This window comes from Sciurus carolinensis, chromosome 2 (assembly GCF_902686445.1).
Source record: "Sciurus carolinensis chromosome 2, mSciCar1.2, whole genome shotgun sequence".
In the NCBI taxonomy this organism is placed as follows: Eukaryota; Metazoa; Chordata; class Mammalia; order Rodentia; family Sciuridae; genus Sciurus; species Sciurus carolinensis.
The window spans coordinates 185659600-185677118 of record NC_062214.1 but is presented as its reverse complement, the minus strand read 5'-3'; the positions used below and the strand labels follow the sequence as shown (position 1 = coordinate 185677118).

Here is a 17519-nt window from a genome sequence, read left to right as displayed (position 1 = left end):
AAAAAACCATACAACATGAGGAAAATGAAGATCTTATCTCCAAGCCCTAAAATATTTTCACAGATCTAAAGGTAGCATCTTAGGGCAGGATCTAAGAAACACAAGACACAATGAATGAGGGGTAAGGGATGGCAATGGCAACAGAAAACTGCTAATTACAGTGAAAATGTATTACCAACCTTGACTGATCTGCAGTGTTTCTGCCATTACAGGGTCAATTTGCAGTCGGGATAGTAATTGCCTCTGTGGAGTTCCTAGAATATAAATTTTAAAACTTCACTAAACTTAAAATACAAACACCAGTATTTGTTTCCTAGAAATCAATCTTTCTGAGTTCTTAATTACGATACATTTTGATGATATTTACAGACCACAGGCATATCCCTGTGAAAGAAAAAGCTATACTGAAGAGTAAACCAAAAATGGCCAGGACACTCCTGGTTCTCCATCTGAGAGGCCAGTTTTCTTGGGCTGGAAACCTGTGAGAGAAGTAAAAACTGAGTTAGAGTCAGAGGGAGGTGCCTCTGCCTCAAGAGACTGGCGATGGTCAACTGTACCATAAACCCAGCAAACCCAGATTGTCCCTTTGTCACCTGGGGACTCTCACCATTACTATTCACTTCCCCCATATTGATCCTCTGACTTATGATGATTAAGAAATGAAATGTGAAAAACACTCCAGAACTAACTTGTCCAACCAAGGTGCCTTCAACAGATGAAGAGATAAAGAAAATGTGGTATACACAATGGAATATTACTTAGTCATATAGAAGAATGAAATGATGGCATTTGCCAGCAAACGAACAGAACTGGAGACTATCATGCTAAGTGAAATAAGCCAGTCCTCAAAAAACCCAAAAATGTTCTCTCTGATATGTGGCTGCTAACACACAATGGCAGGAAGGGGGCCGTTGGCCATCAAGGTGTAGAATAGAAATTCATTGGATTAGGACAATGGGGAATAAGGGGAAGGTGGAAATAGGAAAGACAGTAGAATGAATTAGACATAACTTTCCTATGTTCATATATGAAACACATGACCAATGAAATTTCACATCATTTATAACCACAAGAATGGAATCCAAATTAGAATATGCTAGATACTCCATGTATGTATCTACTGGTGTATATCTAAAAAGAACAAATGAAAAACGAAAAAAAAAAAAATTCTCAAAAGTAAACTATGGGCCTGGATGGATACAGAGCAGTGGATGGAAGAGCAGTGAACAAGTACAACACTCAGGCAATCCAGGCCCTGCATCGGCAAACAGGAAGGTGGTCAGTGCACTGCTAAGGACATTTCAGTTGCACCAGATGTATGATGTTGGTCCACAGATTATACTGCCTAGTGACAGTTGCAGCTATCTTAGTTTGTAGAAACCTATTGCACAACAATAAAATCACCTAGTGACCACATTTCTGAGACCATTCCTTTGTTAGGTGATGCAATTAACTGTGTGAATCTCCAATTTAAAAGGTGCTCAATTAATAATACTAATATTATTACTTTTTCCCCCCCCAGTACTAGGACTAAACCCAGGGCACTCTACCACTGAGCTACATCCCCAGCCAGTTTTAAGACAGAGCCTCACTAAGTTGCAGGGGCTGGCCTGAGAACCTGTGATCCTCCTGCCCCCTGAGTAGCTCAACGTGTGTCATCAAGTCTGGTTCATTACTGCATAGTATTAATTAATATTACCAATAGTCACACCTCACACAAAACAGTGAAGAAATGATTTTCTCTATCTTCATTAGCTGCATGAGAGGACTGACACTTCTCTGTATCCCCTCTTACAATGTTTAGCAATATTAGACACCTACTTGCTAATTTAGTACAAGTGTTATGTTTAAAATAAAAAGCGTTACATACTACAGTGCACAAAACAATTTAATTGGTAAGTTTTCAAATCGCATGCCTGTAATCCCAGTGGCTCAGGAGGCTGAGGCAAGAGGATCCTGAGTTCAAAGTCAGCCTCGGCAACAGCGAGGCACTAAGCAACTCAGTGAGACTCTGTCTCTAAATAAAATACAAAATAGGGCTGGGATGTGACTCAGTGGTCGAGTGCCCCTAGGCTGAATCCCCAGTACCAAATAAAGAAGAAAGAAGAAAGAAAGAAATTTGCACACCTATAAGCAAATTTTGGTGCGCCAGTGTTGTTTCCCAAGGCTTGCTTTCTCACTGCAAACATGTAAGTGGGCCATCTCTCATGAAGTACCACATTCATTATAATGTTTTTTTTAAATTTTAAAAACACTCAATTTGACATTTTATTTTTACTCTCTATTAAAACATAAAGTTACATTATACTACTCTTCAGTGGTGTGCCAAAAAGGATGAATTCCCTTCAAAATAATCATGGTAAGTACACGAATTCTGACAAACAGACCTGAAACCCAGAGGTCATTTGGTCAAGTTGTATTCCTACGAGACGGCCTGGAAAACTGACACATGACAGGTTACAAAAAAAATGTTCTTAAAACCCAAATACCAGATTCAAATACTACACAGGTCTCTTTAACATAACTAAGTAATATTTGTAAGTAACGAATTATACATTTTAAAATAATTTCACAGATACTTGAAACAGGACCATTCTCTCATTTTTTAAAGTTTGCTTTGTCTATACTTGTCTTCTTAAAACATTATTTAAGAGAGCTCCACTAAAAAGAAGTGGAATTCTGACAAATTCTAGGTTTCAAAGTTAAATCAGGTAGTCAAAAAAATTTGACTTTTCTATGCCTTACTACTGCCTCCACATCACAGTTACAGTCAAGTATGGAAAGATACAGATCAAAGGATGAGTACCTAGAAGATACCAGAGTTTTACCTTTCTCAATATTTCTAAGGAAGCCAATTATTTTTACATCAGTAGCCCTTGACTGTGATTCAAAATCTATTTCCTCTTGAATATCTTCCAAACTGTCTGTTGCATTCAGATGTCGATGCTGAATATTCATTCATTTTAACCTCCAAAGATGAAATTTTTGCTTCGTTCTGAGATACTCTAACACTGAGATCAAAAAGATTTGCTTCCACCGTCAAAATTGCTGCTTTCATTCCTTTAATTTCATTGATATCAGTTGATATTTTCCTTAAAAGGTGGGAAATATTGTCTAGCTCATTTTGTGAACAAGAAGAACTTGTTACAGAACCTAAATCTACTGGCTCTGGTGAGAGGAAAATTGGTAGAGATGGTGATGGAAACCTTGAAGACATTCTCATAAAATTATCTCTAAATATCTGCTAATTTTTCCTTCACAGCCCATTAAATTGTCTTATCAAAAGTAAAAGCAGTGATCAATGATGTTACCTCAATAAGTATTAAGAGTGAGTAACATTTTAAAACCTGTAACTGAAAAATTAAGGTTGTACATTTCTAGAGTCAGAACTTAAATTTGAAATACTAAACACACCAGACCAATTTTCTCTTGGCTACAACTAAGAAGCCCTAATACATAGCCACCTGTAACCTCTAAGTCCTACTTATAGGTCCTCTCCAAATAACCCTATTATACATACAGATCATCCTGGTTTCTGATTGGTTGAAGAGAGACATGTGACACACAAAGAATTTCCTATTGTTTACTTCATATTATGGGAACACTAAAGAGCTGCGCCTTAAATTAAGCAATATAACAGTAGGTGTTTTATATCTGAATATATGAATTTAATGTACTTTTTTCCCTTTCATCCATTAAACCATAATTTTCAAACTTCAGATTATTTTTGGCTGTGTTGGGAAGTGAACCCAGAGCTTTGTGCATGCTAGAAAAGTGCTCTGATATTGAGCTATATCCACAGTCCGTTTTAAATTTTATTTTGAGAGCTGGGATTGTGGTTCAGTGGTAAAGTGCTTGCCTAGCATGTGTGAGGCACTGGGTTCGATTCTCAGCACGCATACAAATAAATAAAGGTTCATCAACAATAAAAAAAAAGTATTAGAAAAAAATTTATTTCAAAACAGGGTCTTTCTAAAATTACTGAAGCTGGTCTCAAACTTGTATTACAACTTTACCTCAGTTTCCCAAGTGACTGGGATTATAGACATGTACCACCATGCCAAGCCTTGATTATTTGTGTATTTTTTATTTTACCTTAAATTTCATTTCCCCTTGAAAATAGTATAAACAGCACTGCACTGGCATTATCTTTGCAGAATATAAGCAGGGAAGGCAAATGAACTCATGATCACAGACAAAAATCTCTGTAAAAATTACATGTGGTAGAAACAGACTTCAACTGTACTAATAAAATATGGTGTGGAATTAAGAATAGCCTTGATTTGACCCTAGATCATTATTAAATATGTGATTTTCAGGTATTTCCCATTCTCTGGGTTGTCTTTTCACTTTTTTGATAGTATTCTTTAAAACACAAGGTTTTAATTTTGATGAAATTCATCTATTCTTTTGCTGCTGTGTTTCTGGTATCATATCTAAGAAACTAATTCTTTAAAAAAAAACTAATCCAAGATCACACAGATTTACAACTATTTTTTTCTAAGACTTTTATAGATTTAGCACTCATAACTGTGGGTCTCTAATCCACTTTTAGTTAATTTTTATATATTATATTTGATAAGGGCTCAATTTCATTCTTTTGTGTGTGGATATCCAGTTGTTTCAGCACCAATCCTTGAAAAAACTATTCTTTTTCCACTGAATTGTCAAAAATCAATCACAAACGTATGATTTCACTTCTGTACTCTCAATATTGTTTCATTGACCTACATGTTTAAACTCATGACAGAACCACACAATCTGAATTACTACAGCCTTGACAATCAAGTTTTGAAATTGAGAAACAATTATTCTTTTTCAATAGCTTGGCTATTCTAGGTATCCTTTTATTTCCATATGAATGTTAGGATCAGTTTGCCAATTTGTACCAAAAGGCCAGCTGGTATTTCAACAGAGATTAAGTTGAGCCTGTTGATCAACTTGGGGACTACAGCCACCTTCACAGTATTAAAAGTTTTCCAATCCATCAACATCATAAATCCTTCCATGGTTTTAGTTGAGAAAAGTTGTCTTCATTTTGGTTTATTTCTCAAGTAACAAATAAGCTATACAAATTATAAACATGTGAAGTAGGTAGACATTACCATAGCCTCTTCGAAAGAGGTTTTTCTGTTTTTGTTTTAGATTGGGGATTGAATCCAAGGGCACTCAACCTGAGTCACATCCCAACTCTTTTTATTCTTTATTTTGAGACAAGGTCTCACTAAACTGGTGAGGCTGGCCTTGGACTTTCCATCCCTCTGCCTCAGTCTCCTGAGTTCTCAGGATTACAGGTGTACACCATCATGCCTGGTTCAAAAGAATTCTTAAAGAACTGTAGCCTTTGGTTTCCCAAATACCTATTGTTCACAATAATGAAGAAAAAAGCTAACTACTGAAATATATACCTTTATCTCTTCATTTTATAAATCATAAATCTAATTCTTTAAAACTTAATTTAGGCAGAAAATAATGTGCAAAATTTACAAGGTTTTAAATTCATATAGAAGTTTTTAAGAGTACCAGCTGTCAGACAACATCTACAGTCAACATCAAGAGGAGCACCTGCTAACTAGTTGGTTCACTAGAGGGCAGCAACCTTAATTAAAAAAAAAAAAAAAAAAAAAGTGGTCTAATGGAGATAAATCACAAAGAAAACCTAAACAAGAGCCCAGCTGATATTTTCCCTACTACCTACTGAGCCAGCCCAATTTTAGAATGCAAAATAAGTCTCTAGAAAGATTCTAATGTAAAAAATAGCAGAGAAAGTTTGTAAATTTTAACATTTACTACTCATAATCATGTTGGAGTAGATACAACTGTTAATTCCTATTCACAGGTTAGTAAACTAGGACATTGAAGATTAAGGTGAGTTAGTAAGTGGCAGGCCTGGATTAATACAGTCTGGCTCCTGAGTTCATATTGATAATTACTATGCTGTTATACATCTCTCCATGATACATTAAACAGAACAAAACATCATAGGACTCCATGTGGTATAATTCCTATTTTATATGTACGCATATTTCATTCACATTCACATATATGAAAAATACCTATAAGATTACACTAACACGCAGCAAACTTCTAAGTGCAGTGCTAAACTCCAAGAAAGGCAGTGATCAGAATAAAGGGGGGGAAGAAGGCTTTTCCTTGTTGCTCTGAAATAAAAGCTTTACTAAGCATCTTTCGGTGCTCATAGTCCAAGAAGAAAAAGACGAATTTAGACAGTACCCAACTTACAATGGTTTAATTTCCAGTTTTCAATTTTACCATAGTATCAAAGCAATACACATCCAGCAGAGACCATACCTTGAATTTTGATCTCTCCTGGGCTAGTGATACGTAGTAAGATATTCTCTTGTGAATCCTGGGCAGTGGCCATGAGCCACAGGTCCCAGTCAGCCAGGTCCAGAGTAGGTAACCTATACTGTAAGCCATAGTCTGTTACATTCAATAAATCACATGAGCTGTTCAACACCTTTTGTCTGCATTTGTGACTAAGGGTATTACCAACTTATGATGGGTTGACTGGTACATTATCTCATCAAAAGTCTAGAAGCATGTGTAATTCGCATTTAGTCTCTCCTGCAATTTGTAAATAAACTTAAAAAGGTTAGTAAAGAACTTTAAAAGGGCATAAATATAGCACTGGATTCAAATTATACACTAAAGTATAAAAAATTCTACATTAGAAATATCCACATCTATCCTTTCATCCTAAGATTTTTTTTCTACATTTTTAGCATACAGTGTATACATATAAATAAAATATACATACTAAAGTGTACACATTCTAAAATGACTTTACTAAAAACTGTGTGGTCAAAAATATAGAGGTCACTGATTTAGAGATGGACATTAAGGACAGAATCGTAACAGGTAATATTTTAACAAAGTCTGAAAATCAGACAATACATGGACAAATGCTAGTTACATAGGCAGAGTACAGAAAGTCAAAAATGAGTGCTCTGGAGGCACAAACTCAACGAGTCCAACGAAAAAAATATATAGTAAAATATGACATTTTCACCAGGGTGGTAGCACACAACTATAATCCCTGTAACTCCAGAGGCTGAGGCAGGAGGATCACAAGTTCAAGGCCAACCTGGGTCGCTTAGACCCAGTCTCAATATAAATATTTTTTATAAGGCTTGGGGGTTTATCTTGGTGGCAGAGCACCCCTAGGTTAAATCCCAATTACCACAATAAGTAAATAAAATAAAATGACATTTTCATGTTGATACATAAAGAGCTGAGTCTGGATAAAAATACATTACTAGAGGCTGGGATTGTCACTCAATGGTAGAGTGCTTGAGTAGCATGTGAGGCCCAGTACGGTGCAAAACAAACAAACCAAACCAATCCTGAAAAACAAAATACCCTTTTTTTGCTGGCAAAAAAGACTGGTGAAGAATGAAATTTTGGATAAGGACTATGAAGATGGAGGGCCAAGAAAGGCTCAGAGGTGGTATCTGGGTGAGCTATGTGGACAGCTGAAGAAAACACTCCAACAAGAGGGTTAGCACCTCTCATGCTGAGCAGGTTCTGAGCAGGTCAGTGGTACGATCTAACAGTTTAAAACGGATCACTCTGTAGCTATGAGAGTAGACTGAAGAAGCAGGTTTGAAAGCAGACAGCTGTAAGAACGCTATTCCAATAATCAAGGAGAGTCATGAATGGTGGATTACACGAGGACAGCAGAGGTGAAGGGGATTAGTGGTGATGAACTCAGCATATCCTGAAGGGTAGAGGCTGACAGGTGGGACAAGGGATGGGGGAAGACAAAGGGAGAGGAACAGAGGGAGGGAAGGGAGGAGGACAGTTCTAAGCTTGAAACCAAGAAGAACAGGTTTCTGGCCTGTGCACCTAGAAAGATGGAAGTTGCCATTAATTAAAATGAGAAAGTCTGCATGAAAACTTAAGAGGAAAATTAAGTGGGATTTGGACAAGTTTGCAGTGATTTATTATATAGCCAAAAAAAAAAATCCCCTTGCATTCCATGAAACAAAGAGTGACCAATTAAACAATCAGAACAATGAACCACAACCACAAAGAATGAGAAACAGAGCACAAGAGTGAGTAACATGGCCACAAATATTTGAAAGACAAAACTAAAAATGTATTTAAGGAGGGCTCATTACTTTAAAAACAAAAAAACAAAAAAACCAAAATCTGAGCAAATTATCTGAGAAAATCCAGACTACTAGGAGTATATTCACACCAATTTACTCTCCCAAGAAATTTCTCCACAACTCTAAGGCCAATTGTAGCTCTTTGCTTCATTTAAAAATAAGCCTGTCTGCAGAACTCAGCCCCATCATAACTACAGGTGAAGTCTCTATACTGCATTTTCTTAAACTAGAACCACTAAGTTCAGCAGAGTGACTGAACATGCAGTTGGCCCTCAACTTATTTTGCAATGGTGCACAATAAGAATTCAGTAGAGCCGGGTATAGTGGCGCACGCCTGTAATCCCAGTGGCTTGGGAGGCAGAGGCAAGAGGATCCTGAGTTCAAAGTCAGCCTCAGCAACTTAGCAAGGCACTAAGCAACTCAGTGAGACCCTGTCTCTAAAGAAAATATAAAAAAGAGTTGGGGACCTGGTTCAGTGGTAAAGCATCCCTGAGTTTAATCCCAGGTACCAAAAAAAAAAATTTTTTTTCAGTAGAAACCATATTTTGATACACTGTATTACTAAACTAGATTGTGTAGTACGTATATTACATCATTCTCAAGTTATGAGATTTCTTAGTTTACACTGAATTTTTAGGGATATAACCCCATGATAAATCAAGAGGCATCTGTAAAATCAAGGAAATATTCAAGAGAGTAGAACAGGATCACAATGTGTGATGATACACACTTGTCTCAAAATAAAAAATAAAAAAAGTCAGGTATAGTGACACATGCAATCTGAGCAGCTCAGCAGGCTGAGGCAGGAGGATTCCAAAGTCGAGGTCAGTCTCAGTAATTTAGTGAGGCTCCAAGCAAGATGCTATCACAATTTTTTTTTTAAAAAGTGGGGGGGCTGTGGCTCAGAGGTAAAGTCCCTCTGGGTTCAATCCAGGGTACCAAAATAAAAAACCCCGTTGGGATGTAGCTCAGTGGTAGAGTTCCCCTTATCCCCTGTAATATGTATGTGTGTGGGGAGAAGGACAAGATCAAGTGAAAAACAGAAAAAAACATTAAAAAGAAGATCTAGGTAGAAGCTTATCACCCAACAGAACTTTTGAAAAGGAAAAATAAAAACAGAAAAGTAAATGTTTAAAGAAATAATGAAAGACTTTTCCACACCCTAACATGGTAGTGGCACATGCTTATAATCCCAGCTATGAGAGAGGCTAAGGCAACTAGAGGGTCGCGTGGGTCACATGATTTCAGAGTCTGAGGATCACAAGTTTGAGGTCAGTCCGGACAACTTAGCAAGACCCTAATCTGAAAACAAAATAAAAAGGGCTAGGGATAAAACTCATGCTTGCCTAGCAGATGCAAAGCCCTGGGTTCAATCCTCAATATGGAGGGGAAAAAAAGAGAGAGACATTTTTCCACATTGAAGGTCACGGATTTTTTTCAAAAATTAAGAGTACAATAACCAACCCAAAAGTAGCTATCTAGCATTTAGGCTTATCAGTGAAATATCAGACACCAAGAAAACAGAAAATCCTAAAAACTTCCAAATGAAAAACCCCAAGTATTAGTTGGATGCAGCTGCACAGCCTATAGTCTCAGCTACCGTGGCAGCTGAAGCAGAAGGACCGCTCAAGCCCAGGAGTTAGAGGCTAGCCTGGGTAACACAGCTAGAATTCATCCTGAAAAACACACACAAAAAAACACAAACCCTCTCAAACCTAGGTATTATATAATGGATTAAGAATCAGATAAGCAACCAACTTCTCAGTATGAAAACTAGGAACCTCAAGACAATGAAACCAAGCGTTCAGTGTTTTTAAAAAGCACAATACATTCAACTTAGAATTCTGTACCAAATCGGACATGGGGACACACACACATGTAATCCTACCTATTGGGGAGGTTGAGGCAGGAGGATCCCAAGTTTGAGGCCAGCCTCAGCAATTTAGTGAGGCCTTAAGGAATTTGGCAAGACCCTGACTCAACACGAAATATAAAAAAATGGGCTGGGGATGTTGCTCAGTGGGTAAGCACCCCTAGGTTCAATCCCCAATACCGAGAGAGAGAGAGAGAGAGAGAGAGAGAGAGAGAGAGAGAGAGAGAGAGAAAGAAAGAGAACTCTGCACCCAGTCAAGGTATAAATCAAACAGCAGAAACTTGTATTTCCAAGCACTCCTAACACTTAACCTCCATCTTTCATAAGTTTCATTGCTGGGTGTGGTAGCACACACTGGTAATCCTGGTTACTCGGGAGGCTGAGGCAGGAGGATAGTAAATTAAAGGCCAGCATGGGCAACTTAGTGAGACCTTATCTCAAAATAAAAAAGGGCTAGGGGTATACCTCAGTGGTAAAGCACAACTGGGTTCAATTCCTAATGCTACAAAAAAAAAAAAAAAATGTCTTCATGATAAAGTTTCTTAAGAAGCTTCCACAAAATGGAGGGAAACCATAAGAAGACAGAATGGGATACGGGATACTCAAGGAGTAAACACTAGGACGATAGTCTTGGAAAAGGAGGAAAGATGCTCCAGGAAGAAGGTGACTAAGAAAAAAGGTGAAACCAAAGATGCCATAGCACAGAGTAATAGTCCAAAGAGGGACAAAAGGAAAACAAAGTCATAGAAGAGAGGGAGGAAAAAAAAAAAAACCCTAGGGAATCCCAAAACAACAAAATACTTAAGAAATAAAATGTAAATTTGCCTTAACGAATGAAATGCAGCTTGGTTTTCAATATTTAAAGTGAACCTACAAATCACCGTAGCCTTAAAGATGTCAGAACAAAATGTAAATCTGGTCAACTTGACATTATGAAAGTAAACAAAATTTAGGTGGGGGTGAGAATGGATGTGTAAGAACTGAAATGTCTATCCTCTAGAACTGAAAATATACCCAGACCGAGACAGGCATGGTAGCACATGCCTATAATCCCAGCTACTTGGGAGGCCAAGGCAAAAGGATTGCAGTTGAAAGCCAGTCTTGGCAACTTAATGAGACAGCTCAAAAAAAAAAAAATTAAAATCAAAATTATAACATTAAAGGCACTAAAATCAGTGGTCTTACTATGAGCTTGAATGCAAGGAAAAATTTTAAGTTGTGGCCCTGATGTATCACAGCAAGAAATAAACATATACCGTTCACAGCTGGTAAATAATACAACAAGCATATTGTTACAGGCATGAGAAAATAAAATTAATAAACAGAAGCATTTAAAAAGAGTGACTTCTGGGGAGTGGGGCTAGTTTCAAGAATAATGAAGCAAGGAATGTTGCTTTTTCTTTTAACTCTATAATACTATTTGAATATTTTCTAATCTACTGGCAGGCATTATACATTTAATTCTTTTGTTTTTTGAATTTTCTATGGTGACCATATACTTCAAGCTTATAAAATTTTATTTTAAATATATGGGTACTTTTCATACAACGTACACCAAACAGGAAAAATAAAAGGAAATCCAGGCCTAAAAAATCGTAGTAAAACTTCAGAACATCAAAGACAAAGAGATCTTGGAAGCAGCCAGAGAGAAAGGACAGATCACCTACAAAGGAATGACAGACAATTAGAATATCAGAAATCCACTCAACAACAATGGAATCCAGAAGACAATGGAATATATAAAAAGTGATGTCAGCAAATAATTTGTTAACATGATTTGGATACACAGCAAAAACTACTGCACAAGAACAATGAGAAATAAAATATAAGTAAACAAACTTGGAAAATTTACCAACTGTTCTATAGGAACTTATAAAGAATATACTCCAAAATACTTAAAATATTAGAAAATGATGATCCTCAAACAACACTCAGATGTAAGAATGAATAAAATAATAAACGCATAGATTAATATCAACAAACAGCTTTGGGGGGAAAAAAAATGGTGTCCAATGATGCATTTAGATGACCAAACTGATAAAATGGAAACAGGAGGGTAAAGACTGAAGCTAGGATTTTTTTTTTCCCCAGTCCAGAGCATCTTTTAATTGTTTATGTATCAAGAGCAACTATTCTGTAGCCTAAAAATTCATGTTTCATTGTTCAGGAACATAGGTCAGTAACAAACTTCTACAGAACTCAATCTAAGAAATTCTTTATATTCTAAAATAATGTGCTCTGAAAAAAACTAGCCTTCTTTATTTCCTCAAAATTTTTCATGAAATCATAATTTCTGTAGCCAACTGCATATGCTTTCTCTTTCTTGGTTCAGCCACAGCAAACTTATAATGAACTACAACTCCCAGGGAGACAGAAGTGCTCCAACTGTATAAAACTGCAGACTCAAGGCCAGAAGACCCTGCATCTAAGTTTTCACTGAAGCACTGGAAGCCGTGGTAGTTACTGTCCTCAACATCCATGTCCTTCCTAACTGATGGAGAAATGATTAAAGCTAAGGTAATCTAGAGTCTTTAATTAAAATAAAATAAAATAAAATAAAAATCTTCAAAAGGGGCAAGAAGAACAAAACAGAAAAACAGGCAAATACAAATCAAAAGATGATGTCAGAAGCCAAGGGTAGTGGCATACAAATGTAATCTCAGTGATTCTGGAGGCTAAGTCAGGAGGACCTCAAGTTCAAGGCCAGCCTCAGCAACTTAGCCAAGAACTGTCTCAAAATGAAAAAAGGACTTGGGATGTAGCTCAGTGGGAAAGCACCCCTGGATTCAATCTCTAATATCACAAAAAGCAAAATTAGTACAACTATATCAGTAATTCTAGTAAATGGTCTAAATGTTCCAATAAAAAGGCAAACTCTTGACTACATTAAAAAACAAAACCTAGCTGGGCATAGTGGTGAAAGCCTGTAATAGCAGCAGCTCAGGAGGGTGAGACAGGAGGAACACAAATTCAAAGCCAGTCTCAGCAACTTAGTAAGGCCCTGTCTCAAAAAATTTAAAAAATGACTAGTTAAGAGCCCCTGGGTTCAATCCCCAAAAAAGAATCCTAGCTCTATGATTTTTAAGAGGCATACGTCTAAAGCATAGAAGACTGAAAACAAAGGCATGGAAAACATATGGAAGGTAAATTCTAAATAAATAGCTACATTAGATAAAACTAACTTTAAAATGAAAGCATTCTTTAGGCCAGGCACAGTGGCACACACCCATAATCCCAGTGGCTCAAGAGGCTGAGGCAGGAGGATCAAGAGTTCAAAGCCAGTCCTCAGCAAAAGTGAGGCACTAAGCAACTCAGTGAGACCCTATCTCTAAATAAAATACAAAACAGGGCTGGGGATGTGACCCAGTGGTCAAATGCCCCTGAGTTCAATCCCCAGTAACTCCCCCCACAACACACAAAAAAGCATTCTTTGGTATAAAGGTCCTATCAAGGACCTTTATTATTGAATCAAAAGATTCAATTTGCAGTTTTAAATAATGTATGCACCTAGTTTTTGATAGCCTTAAAATGAAGCAAAAACTGACACAAGTACAGAGAAATTAAGATAACATGTTACTACAATGGGCAGCAGCAGTGCTCTCAATTATGTCAGGCAGATGAAGAATTTAACAAGGTCAAGATTTGAACAGTAGAGCTTTATCAACTGAATAAATGCAAAATTCTCCTCCAACAATTCGTCTACTTTCTTCCAAAATACACATGGAAGAGAAACTATGCACTGTTAACAATTTTCAAAGAATATGCATTAAACAGACCACATTACCTTACCACAAAATAATTAAGTTAGGATTGTAAAATAAAGATTAAAAGACAAAAAAAAAACCTCTGTACACTATAAAGACAATCCAAAACCTCGTGGGTGAAAGAAAATCATAATGGAAATTAAAGACATTATTGTAATGAAAACATTAGCAATATTGTGATATGGAGTAAAAATGGTACATCAAGAGAAATATACAGCTTAAATGTTCATACTAAAAAAGGTAGGTTAAGGTAAATTAAGAATATGGAAGGATATTCTAAAAAATTAATGGCAGAAATCAATGAAATAGAAAACAAAGTCTCCAGAAGAGAATCATAAAGCCAGAACTATGTTGCTAATAAGTCTTTGAATAAAACTGATGACAGACCCGAGACAAAAAAAAAAAAAAAGAGAAAACACACATACTGTGAGGTGGGTAGGCTAGTAAAGAGAGGCTGGACAGAGAACACTATCAATGACTCAGGTCAATTCATGTCCATATTTAGATTTTAAAAATCTCTTAGATCTAACTGTAGAACAGTAAGTACACTAACAGATAACTGTTGCTTAGTGTCACATTGCACCTGTGAACAAATGAATGCAGAGTTCTCATCACCAGTGGTATTTGATTATCATTTCAACTTAACCTATTTATTTTAAAACATGACAACAATTGGAAAAACAAATGTATTACCTAATACATTTTTATAAGGCAAAATACCTTCTAACCACAATCCAGTTCAAGAAAAAGGACTCTGCCATGGCCTAGACACCTCTCCAGGTGCCCCATTTTAATTGGTCTTCAGAGACGTATCCTGCCTGTTAAATACTCATGGTATACAGCTCAACCAATATGTTGCTCTGGCCTTTGTAGCTTGAAAACTGTTAGATTGAAGTCTTGCAGAAAAAATCAGATTCAAATAATTTGTCAAGATTAAGGTAGTCTCTTGTTCTTTCCTGAGACACAAAACAACTGATTTTCACTCTTTCAAAAACAAAAAAACATGCCTGGAATCTACCTTTGTGTTCTCACTTATTAGCTGAAATAAAAAGATGCTTCCCAACATTTTCTATTTTAAGCATGCTGTATGATCTGTTACAACTTCTTGACTTGGGCTGTAATAAAAAAAGTAGCCACAGACAATTCATTTATAAACTGGTGTGGTTAGGTTCCAAAAGAACTTTTTTTTTCCCCCCCTGGTACTGGAGATTATTGAATCCAGGCCCTCACACATGCTAAGCAAGCACTTAACCACAAGGCTACATGCCCAGTCCTTTTTATTTTCAGACAGTCTTGATAAGTTACTGAGGTTGGCCTCAAACTAGTCACCCTCCTGCCTCAGCCTCCTTAGTAGCTGGGATTATAGGCATGTGTCACCATGTTCAGCTCCAATAAAATTTTATTTACAAAAATGGGTGTCAACATCTATACTATTTGGTTACTCAGTGGTACCACTGTTAGGACAGACAATATAAAAGCTCAAACATTTTATTTACCAAGTTATAAGACAATGAGTTGTTATCTATTATACTCCATAAGGCTGTCTTTCTTTCCCTCCCCCTCTCCCTCCCATTCTTTCCCTCTCCCTAGTTCTGGAGATTGAATTTCAAAGAGCCCCGCCCACTGTAATTGCTACCTTCACTAAAACTCAAATAGCTCCATCTTGGCCACTGGGGACCTCTTAAAAGTTGGTTTCGGAATCCTTCTGTCTGATTCTACCATAGCAAAGACATTCATTCTAGGATTAGACCTAGAAAAGTTGTCCTTCTCAAAAGTCTTTTTTACAGAGGAAGTATTCCAAGACTTCAATCTAGGTACTAGGGACACTCAGTGCTACGGATCGCTTAATGTTTCTGTACTTTTCTAGTAGATACGCCCAGAGAAAATTTCATATGTATTTATGGATAGAACACAATGTGAGTTCATAAAAATTTCCAATACAAATTCAGAACAACAGGGTTTTATCTGAAGTTCATACTCCATTGATTCCCTAAGAAAAATTCAAGGTCACTTTTAACTGAAAATAAAATTCTGACTGTTTTCTTTCCTGGATTATTTTAAATATGCTAGTCCATTGTCTTCTAGCACAAAGTGATTCTGCTTTGAAAGGTCCAATGATAATATACTTTTTCTTCTTCTAAGTTGGGTGTTCTTTTAGCCTGAATACCCAAGTTTGATTTCTTTCTTTTTCATTTTCTATGGTCAAATACATTGGAACCCTTATGATTATAGGGAGATATTCTCAGTTATGCAGTGTACTTTTCCAGTAAGTAGTTTCAAGTACATTTTTTTCTTTGTTCTTAATTTCAGAAAAGTCTTCTTAAAAGATAGGTAAGGTTTGACCCTGTCCTCCCACCCCCACCACAATTCCTATGATACATACATTGTATCTCCAATGCTTATACTTTTTTTTGGGGGGGGGGGTACTGGGAACTGAACCCAGTGATGCTTTACCACTGAGTTACATCCCCAGCCCTTTTTATTTTTTGACACCGGGTCTCACTAAATTGCTGAAATAAGCCTCAAACTTGTGACCCTGCTGCCTCAGCCTCCTGAGTTCCTGGGATTACAGGTATGTGCCACAGCACCCAGCTCTATACTTGTTACCTGCAATTTTCTCCTGAACTCTGATTTTTCACTTTTTTTTTTTTTTTTTGGTGGTGCTGGGGATTGAACCCAGGGCCGTGTGTTTGCAAGGCAAGCACTTACCAACTGAGCTATATCCCCAGTCAGAACTCTTTGATTTTTAAAATGTCCTTTTTTATCTTTCATTTATCTGAAGATGGTTTATTAAGACAAAATAATTACTGAGTTCTTTCTAAAATAGTCTGCTTTTTTTCTTCTTTTTGATGCTGTGGATTAAACACAGGGCCTCCAAGTCCTCATTTCCAAATAAACTTTTATTTCTAATTCTTGTCATCTCATTTCAAAGTTTTTCCAATTATTTAACATTACTTTTGCATGAATTTTTTTTAATTTAAATTTTTTTAAAATTAAATTTAATTTTTTTTAAGCTGTACATGGACACAATGTCTTTATTTATTTATGTGGTGCTTTGGATCAGACCCAGTGCACCACACATGCTCTACTGTTGAGTCACAACCCAAGGCCCTAATGTATTTTCTTAATGTCTTTCAGTTCACTCTGAAATATATAGCTTTTCCCTTTTTCTTTTGGAGTGCTGGGAATGAACCACGGCTTTTGTATGTGCACTACTACTGAGTGACATCCCAGTCCAGGAGTCCTGTCCTTGAAAGGAACTCTGGAGCAGTAAAATGGAGAGTTTGTAGGGAGAAGAATGTTATAGCCCCCTTAGACCTTTAGCATTACCTAAGTGTCATTAGAGCCAAATCTCTTATAGCTTGTAGATGCTCTTCTCAAACTGGCACCTTTATACTTCCCAGTAAATACCTAACTGGGTGTTTGGGAGTTTTCTTGTTCTCAGGTCTGCCATTTACTGGAATAGTTTATAATGCTCACACAGAAAATTATACAATACAGACAACAACAAAAATTCTTTTTTAAATAATAGAGAAAAATGAAATTATGGCATGTGCCAGTAATGGATGGAAATGGAGAACATCATGGTATGTGAAATAAGCCAGACTCAGAAAAATCAAAGGTCAAATGCTTTCTTTCCTATACAATAACTAGAGCAAAATGGGGGAGGGAGGATAAGATCATAAAGATATAGGGAAGATCAGCTGAGGAGACCAAGAGGGAAGGAGGACAGATGGGAAAGGGGAA

General features: G+C 36.7%; 1 protein-coding gene across 1 annotated transcript in view; it reads right to left on the bottom strand.

Moving 5' to 3' along the window:
• Nucleotides 1-17519, bottom strand: part of Zc3h14 (zinc finger CCCH-type containing 14) — a 51656-nt gene that overhangs the window by 15307 nt on the left and 18830 nt on the right. Inside the window, 1 exon segment of the mRNA XM_047538901.1 lies at nt 180-254. Coding sequence (XP_047394857.1) covers nt 180-254 — 75 coding nt within the window.